Genomic DNA, 9287 nt, shown 5'->3' with positions numbered 1-9287 from the left:
GAATTATCAATTATTAATCCTATTGCGAAATGAATGCCCAAAATTTGATACCAAACCCAGTCATCATGGCTCTAGTCTCTATGGCTCTATGTCCGGCTCCTTAAAGAAGCCATCAAGGCTGTTTCATGTTCACTACATACGTACATAGCACATCTCTGGATACAATAGAATAGATGTAAAAGGCTGAAACTGTAATTGAGTTTCCTTTTAAGGTTGAGGCTGGCGTTATTCTATATTTTTCTTATTGTCAACAATAAGAAAAGACCAAAACCAACATTGTCGTAGTCCATCTCTCATTACTTAAGCAACTCGCAAATATATAGTTTCATAAAAATAAAAAACATCTGTGTGCTGTAGTTTTAAATGTTACTCAAACAAGTAAGTGAATAAGTAGTCACAAAAGTAAAAAGTGTATTAGTCAGGGACTACTTTCCGTGTGGCTCACAGATATATATCGGCTACATCAGGCTTTGGCCACACAGACAAAATAAAAATATATTTTTCAAGTATTTAGTTTGGGCTCTTTAGGATCTGATTTGCATTTAAAATTCAATTTGAAACTCTAGTTTCTGGAAATCACAGATTAGATTTAGCAACAGCCTCTGTTCACACTAGTTTATATTCTAAGGTGCAATTCAAATTAACTTTATGTTTCACACCTGTGCATTAATTTCCCCTTATGTTAAAATTTAACAGTTAAATAAACAATCAATACTTCAAGTTATGTGGGACATTTTAGTACTCTGTTTGCAACTGTTTCTTCCCTGTGATACATCTCCTGCCACCGTAAATATCACGGAGCACCAAATGCGTGATATCTCCAATAAATGCACTTTTGAATTCCTGTTTAAGTAATGTTTGCTACAATGTTTGACCAGCTGTTTAGGAACAATTTAAAGTTTGACTTTATCCTTCCTGGATTTGATAATTGCACCGGTACTTTTATTCCCACTTAAGTATGAAAGGAAACTAATAACAATCCTGCTCATTGTAGCAAAGCATAGTGCTCCTGCCCCGTACTTTAAAGTATCTTTTCTTTGTCTCTCCTTCACCAAACCCATTATATTATATATTAAATCATCATATATAATGTTGGAAAGAGTAGATCTGTTTTAATTTGGCTTTGAAAGGCTGAAACTTCTGAAATCTGTTTAGTCTTCACAAAAGTATCCTAAAAAAACAACCCAGACTGAAGTCACTTTCCTGATCAAACATATGAGACTAATGCCACTATCATCTTTCTCTCCCAGCTCCAAAAATATACATATCTGATTCTCAGCAACCAGAGCTGGGTTTTGTCTCTGGAAGAGTTTGTTATATGAGCCTGTGCCTTCTGGCCACATTTTTTTTATACAAGTCCTTGTTCGTAGACATTACACACACACACACACACACACACACACACACACACACACACACACACACACACACACACGTCTTATCTTGTCCTTTGTCTTTCCCTCTTGTAACGTATTAGAAAACTTCCCCGTTTCATCAGGTAATGTATGATGCTGTCCTTCATTTGACACACAACATGCTATTTAACACCCTAGTAGGTATGAATCCTCCTCCTCCTCGTGTCTGAACCCTGGGTCATGAATCACTCATCCGACTGGAACAAAGAGATAAATATTTCTTTCACTTCTGTCACATAAGAGCTTCCTGTTGGACGAACGGCTCCCTACTCTTTGGCTCGCAGCTCCCACATCAGCATAATTAACATTTCTTAGGCAGAGTAGCATAATCCTTCTGATCTCTGTACACTTATGTCATAGAAACATAGCAGATGACTGCCACTTCCATCTAGGTAATGTTTTACTTTAATCAGTTTTATACACACACACACACACACACACACACACACACACACACACGCTCCAAGTCTGGTATATGTGAGTGTGCCCAAGCCCACACACACACACACACACACACACACACACACACACACACACACACACACACACACACACACACACACACACACACACACACACACACACACACACACACACACACACACACTGCATCTGCCTCTGGGTACGTCCAGGCAGGAACATTGTCAGATCCATGCATCATTGGTAAGGAAATCTCTCTGCCCCACCACTACCCCCGCCCCTCTGAGGCAGACCTGAAAAGATCCTTTTGTCCCTCATCACCCGCCTGCCCCCCATTCCCTTCTCTCCCCTGTCTCCCCCCTCTCTGACACACACCCCTCATACAGCCTGTGGTTATGGATACCTGGCTCACACCCGGCTCCCATGTGGGGCAAAGCTACCTGCAGGCAGCAGACCATGAAAGGCAACTCAACCAAAAGTTCCTCATCTTTGGATTTTGTCCTTATAAGAGATGCACACTGACTCTGATGCCAGAGAAAACATGAAGCCAGCTGAGGCAGACGGCGCAGGCTCATGCAGGCTACTCTCCATGTTTATTTGCACACGTCAGGGCCCTTCCTGCTGTTGATTTAGAGGCACTGCCACTTACGCCTATGAGAAATGAAATGTCCTTTTGATGACTCGGACTCTGTTTGCCATCAGCAGCTGTTGTTGCTGGCACCGGCGTGCTTCAGGCTGACGTTACCTTCAGCTTTTGTCATCTATTCTATAGGCCCGAAGCACGCCTACCACTTGCACTTGTTGCGTGGCTGATGAGAGGAAGACACAGTGGCTGATACAGCAGAGAGATTTATGGCTGCAGACGTTGTCCCTCCGGATTCGGAAGCGAGGGATTCGGAAGCGAGGGATTCGAGCGTGATTAAAAGCAGTGTCAGAGTTTCCGTGTTGGATTGATTTTAGTCTCTTGCACATCCTGAAGGTGACTCTGATAGCCTCCCTCTGTCATGTGGCACAGAGCTTGTTTAATCCTTGCTGTGTCTGTACCCTGCTGGACATGTTGTCATTAGATTAACAGGTATGAGGAGTCACTTTGGAGGCTTTGTGATCACCTGTTTGTTAATTTGTGAATATTTAGCCACACTGTGTGCCAGGGACACATGCTGTGGTCACAATTATATCTGATCTGCAGGACCTCTGCTCTCTGCTGACCTCTGCTGAATATGACATATAGTCAATACTGAAGGCTATTATAATATCATTTTTATCTTAAAATACTACTACATACAAGTTAAACCATTTGTATTTGTATAAATCAAATTAACCTGCTATATGTAAAAATATCCCTTAATGCTTTTAATTTGAAATTTCAGAAATACAACTGGTCATATGATATACATTGTGACTGCTTTATAAAGTAAAGTAAAATATCAATAATGTCACTTTTTGTTGGCATTTTGAAAATAAACTCTTTATAGTCTCAGTTTGAAGTTACAATGCTGGATGTAACTACGTACATTTACTTTGGGAGCAAACTTAAAGATCCTTAAAACACATTTTTTCCACCAGCTCCTTACTATGATGATGATTCGTATAAACAATTTTCTGCTTAAGTTAGAATTTGTTTTCTTTTCACATGACTCAGATTTCTGTATTTGTGTTTTTGTCTCAATGGTTTGAAGTTGCTCAGATGGAAAAAGGTGAGCTCACATATTTAATTGTGCCAATCAGGATTTAGCAACATGTGAATCAAAATATGATGAAAGTTGTGCAGTTTATACTCAGGTGTGCAGGCCGCTGTCAATCAAACCTGATCAAACAACACCCACACAATCATGATGCGTTTTTGAGTGTTAAACGTTATATAAATAATACCAAACTTTGTTTTTACTAAGTTTAACTTTTGCTTATTTAGTCATAAATATTTCATGTTACAGAGAAATACTTTTAAAACCAAGTTGTCTTTATGTAACATTAGTTATTTGTTCTTCACTTAAGTATTTCCATTGTTTGCTACTTTACACTTATTACTGCACTACATTAATCTGACACGTTTCAGATTAAAATGAGTGTTTTGTATTAATTATTATTAATTATGCATCGTTATAAGTTAAATGACCAAACAGAACATAAAGTAGCTAACATTAGCTTTGCATCTGTAATTATGATCCAATAGCATGATAAAACAGAACTGACAGGGGGCTTTTCTGCCCAATACTTTAACTACAATTTGCTGCTGATACTTCTGTAATATTTTTAAGTAAATGTTGAATGCAGGACTTTTACATATTGTATTGCTAATTTGCTAAAATGCTACTGAAGTAAATTACCTGAATACTTCTTCCACCTCTCTCACATATTAGATTACAAATATAAAAAGAAGAAACACTGACCAAAGAGCCTGATGATGGAAGGTCTGCTGAGGACATTCAGACAGACACATCGCTCAAACACAACCATATGGATCTGTGTAGGTGATAGATGGGGAGCACAGCCCCGGTGTTTTTAGTAGACCTGAGGGGTTCTGAGAGAAAGAGAGAGGGAGGCTTCTGGGATGCAGAATACCTCAAGGTCCCTCCACTGAAGCCGGGCGTTGCAGCCCTGCAGCCCTGCAATCTTCGCAATCAGGCAGTAATGCTAGCAGCGACTGTTTCAGATTATGCTCAGGAAATCCTCTGTGCTCTCTGCTCAAAACAATTTACCCTGACATGAGCCCAAAGAAGAGTGTAGGGGGGGTGGGGGACCAGAGAGCTGCCCTCACCAGATTCTTGCTCTCAGACCAGCATATTCTCATATTCTGTCCTACAAATAATCATATGTATTATTATTAGTATAACATTGTTGTTGTTTATTATGGAAAATATTATGATGACCTCTATAAAAGTGGGAGTGTCTGTTTATACTCTTATTGTATTTTAGTAATGATATGTCTACCTCTTACTAAAGCCCCTACAATTTGTTTTGTTTTGTTTTGCTTTTGTTTATAGGGCATCTATATTGATTTCATCAGGCAATGAACTTTAAACTTCTTCATATGACATGTTTGAATATCCAAAGCTTGTGTAAGAGGTTGAGTGGTGGCTCTTTCCCATGGCCCAGAACCGACAGAACAAACTCTCGGAGAGAGCAAAGAAAACACGGCAACAAAAAGCCAATGATCCGCAGCACTCGGGCAAAAAATGACGAAAAAGGAAAAAAAGACGGAAAAAAAATCTCCTTCAGTCAAACATATTTCGGAGCAGACACGACAATCATAGGAACCAAAGCTGGTTCATGCGTACACAACAGCCTCCTGACAGACAGCTGCTCATGTTGACTCACGTTTGTATAATTAAATTTCCCTTTATGACTCTGTGTTTGAATTCTGTGTTTTGAATTACCATTATTATTGTTAAAACCCCAAAGAGCCCGTAGAGCAGGTTTTAATCTTTAACACAAAATAACTCATAATATGTAGGATATCCCACCAGCGTAGATTTGATTGCTTGCTTGGCTTTTTTTATGTATGTTTTTGAGGATACACTCATTCTAATCAGCAGGCAAAAATAAAGCCTAATTAAATAGTTCAACAAAAAATAAAAGTATTATTTAAAAAAATAATAATTACGTTCTTTCCTTCAAGTCACGATTATTTAATCAGATTAATTTGGTTTGCATATGTTTAAGGGCCAGAATCTAGGATACAATTAATGTCTATTTTTTTCTCTCTAAATACACAAATAACACAGAGACAAATGTATTACTTTTGTTTTATTGGAAACTAATTACCATGACTCTAATGAAAACGTTACCTCTTAGTTTCCATCGCAGGAGGTTGCTATAATTCTTTTATCTCAACAAAATATCATAAATTAAGCAAATGGGCATTCCAGTTAAGTGTCTCGTTGAGTTAAGAGTTTCAGACAGGTCCTGTTTGTGTGTTTTCATGTGCAGGAGACGAGAAATGCTCCTGCCAGTGGGGATATACAGGTTAAGCGCATAAAGGAATTTTGTTCTAACCAAATTTAACGACAGACAAGTCAGTCTATATTATAAGGTAGGCTACTATAGTGTTATTTCATACATGTACTCAATCTGATACACTTATCAGTCTTCTTTTTTTCTGTTTTTTGTTGATGTAAAATAGAATAATCTGGCAGCCTCTTTAAGAGCCCAAATCCACAAGACTGGAGGTTAGAGGTCCCAACAAGGAGTCCTGCAGTTGGTGCGGGTGTCCGTGCATGCTGTGCACCGGCTGTGGGGGCCCCAGGCCGGACATGGGGTACGAGGAGGCCCCGGGGTGGTTCATGTTGCCCTGAAGCAAAAGCGCTGAGTTCTGGTCGGGGCTCTGAGGTGGAGAAAACTCGTCCTCCGAGCTGGACATGAGAGACTTTCCTCCGTCCAGCGGGGACAGCTGGTTCTGTTTGTTGCCGCCTGCGTTGCTGTTTTCACTGTTTTCTCTGGAAATGACAACAAGAGAAAATTAGAGAAAATACGCACAATGTTGCATGATGGCATTAAATCCTTAAATTGACGTGATATTTTGTAAATAAAAAGTGCAGCAATAAAAACATTCATACTTGTTTTTGCATTAAGACCAACAACATAGTAGGCCTAGGCCTTGAACAAAAACTAATCAGAGAGGTTCAGTTATTTACCTTCTCTGTAATTATGTATAAAACACATTTTATTTCTCTTCATGTTGGATGATGTTTCCCGATAACTTTAAACCACGTGCTTTGTGCAATATTTTACTCACTGTAACACAATTGAACCTTTAACACGTATCCACAAAGTAGAAGGTTTTACAAAAATGTGACCACATTGCTTTATATATTTTTCCAACATTATTAAACATCACATTATGTTAATTCCTGAAGCGGATGTGAATTTGAAAGGTTTCATGTAATGTATGTTATAATTCAGGCTCAAGTCAGAAGAAAGTCCATCATTTGTCAACAACACGCTTCTGTTTACCCACCAAGGCTGTAATCAGGACGTGTCTAATTTAAGGACTAGACATATCCAAAATGCAAAAGTAAGTTCAAACTCCTTCTTGAACTATATTATAATCAGAAATACAATTCTACTTATGTTCCTATTTTGCCTTTCTTGCAGTGTGAATGCGAAGACTGTGATCCCTGAACTTTCTTAGCCTTTAGCTGCTTGTAGCCACATTTTGGTAATATTTAATTCCAACTCAAACCTTAATTTGCTAACATGCAAAATAAATATGTAAATGTTTATGTCTATAAATGTCAGACAGCACCGAGACTGTGTCAGTTCCACGTACCTCTCCTTTGCCTCTGCGGCTCTGTCTCGCTGTCGTCTGTTTTTGAACCAGTTGCTGACCTGCGTGGTGGTCAGTCCTGTGGCCTCGGCCAGCTCTCTCTTTTCCCGCGGGGACGGGTAGGGGTTGTGCGTGTACCACTCTCTCAGGACGCCTCTGGACTTCTCCTTAAAGCAGTAGCTGGTCTCCTCGCCGTCCCATATCGTGCGGGGCAGCGGGAATTTCCTCCGCACCCGGTACTTCCCTACAGCACCGAGCGGTCGTCCGCGCAGCTTCTCCGCCTCCACGTAGTGCGCCTTCAGCCAGAGCTGCTGCAGCTTCGGGTGGTTGTGCGGAGAAAACTGATGGCTTTCCAGGATCTTGTAAAGCTCTCTGAAGTTCCCCCGATGAAAGGCCACCACCGCCTTAGCTTTGAGGACGCTTTCGTTCTTGTGGAGGTGATCACAAGCGGGCAGAGACCACAAGAAGCGGCCGAGCCGCTCCAGGTTCCCTCCCTGTTGCAACACCTCGCAAACGCACGCCACTTGCTCCTGCGTAAACCCGAATGACGGCAATATAGACATGATGTCCGAGCTCGCGCCTCCTCCCAAAACGTTGGTATCCAACACGAAAGCTGTCGTTTATTTTTCAGTGTTTATAGTTTCTTGTCGCGATGCAATCCAGCGCAATCCTTCCGCGCAGCTCAGGCCTATAGGCTATCCACTCCACTCCAGCCCCTGATGCGCGCAGCAGATTGGGATGTTGATTGTTGGGACAATTTGTTCCTGTTGGAGATATGTCAGGCTTAAAGGGAGCCTGTGCGTTTCGGTGATTGGCTCTCCCTCTGCCCTGCACCGTGTACAGCAGAGCAGGACTGAGTTTGCAGCTCCGTTTCCTCCCCAGAGGCAGTGCGTCAGGGGCTGAAATAGGAGCGCTCCCACCTCCCGCCCCCACAGTCCCTCTGCCGCTGCAGCTGAGGGAGCAGAGCACCTAAACACTAATCAATTATTACAGACCTCTTAAAACGCCTTATTAACATGTTCTGAATATACATCTTCTGTAATGGTGGCGACTATATAGGCTTCCAGATTTCCCACGTGGGTCAAAACCACACACTGCCTCTCCATACGTTATCAGTAATCAGTCAGTGGAGGGTGAACCCACAAACACACAAAGCTTTTATCTGTGAAGGAAGGTTTATCCACTTTTAAAGGCCGAAACGCACTTAAAACAACTCACATAACCAACCAATGACAAAAGCCTAAAGAGTATTGTGATAACAAAAATATCAAATTAAAAATCTTAATTGATTTTTTTGGGTTATATTTGTGTTTCTTTTCATCAACTGGAGGTTTATTTACAATCACAGCTGATCATGGTTGACGCCCCCCAACTTAATTGCATGCAGATTGAACATTTTGTTGTATCCTCACCTTTCATACTCTATTAATTACCGAAGCCGTTTATTTTATGAGGTGATATAATTTAATAAGTTCCTATGATTGTTGGGTCCATGCGTGCCATTACGCACGCCTTTTTATATGAGAAAACCTATACCTGCCAAACGTGTTACAGGACATAGACCACCAGTAAGAAATCAGCCACTTTTGTGTGTGTGTGTGTGTGTGTGTGTGTGTGTGTGTGTGTGTGTGTGTGTGTGTGTGTGTGTGTGCGTGTGTGTGTGTGTGTGTGTGCGTGCGTCTGTGTGTGTTTGATTCAGGATTGTAAATAACAGACACACACATTCAGTAGCCTTCACATTTCACATTCGTAGTATAAATTGGTAACATAAATAATAAAGACATGTGTAGGATTAATGTCAAACAACAATTGTTGTTGATAAGTGAGAATCAGTTTGTTTTTTTAACAGACAATTTCTTCAATTTTTGTTTATAGATTTGAAAATTGACTTGCAGATTTAACAGACCCTTCGCTCCTTTTCCTTTGTTGTTTTATGCTTATTTCCTTCATCATCACGTGTTTTTGAAGAGCTTCTTCCAGCCTGTAGCCTACATTTATATTTCAAGGATTAGACGGGCACCGCGCTGGCTCCAGTGTTTTCTGTGGGGTGAAACACTAAACCAATCCATTAGTAAATGAGTTCTCTGCCACACTGGTTCTTGGTGGTGCAGTTGTTGGTTCGAGCAGTATAGATCACATTTCTTTATCTGAGGCGTCTGAAACTAAACCCCCTTTCAATATGTTAA

The 9287-nt window shown here is 40.6% G+C and overlaps 1 protein-coding gene across 1 annotated transcript; it reads right to left on the bottom strand.

Moving 5' to 3' along the window:
- Positions 1-5569: 5569 nt before the first annotated feature.
- LOC115027674 (homeobox protein six1b) lies at positions 5570-7956 on the bottom strand. Its single transcript, XM_029461153.1, has 2 exons — positions 7105-7956; positions 5570-6271 (listed from the first exon to the last, which is right to left on the bottom strand). Exons 1-2 carry the CDS (start codon positions 7662-7664, stop codon positions 5977-5979), a joined length of 855 nt encoding a protein of 284 aa, XP_029317013.1. The 5' UTR covers positions 7665-7956; the 3' UTR covers positions 5570-5976.
- Between the last annotated feature and the right edge of the window lie 1331 nt (positions 7957-9287).

Source organism: Cottoperca gobio, chromosome 22, assembly GCF_900634415.1.
Source record: "Cottoperca gobio chromosome 22, fCotGob3.1, whole genome shotgun sequence".
Taxonomy (NCBI): domain Eukaryota; kingdom Metazoa; phylum Chordata; class Actinopteri; order Perciformes; family Bovichtidae; genus Cottoperca; species Cottoperca gobio.
Note: the sequence above shows the minus strand (reverse complement) of the source record. Positions and strands in the feature narration are given on the sequence as shown.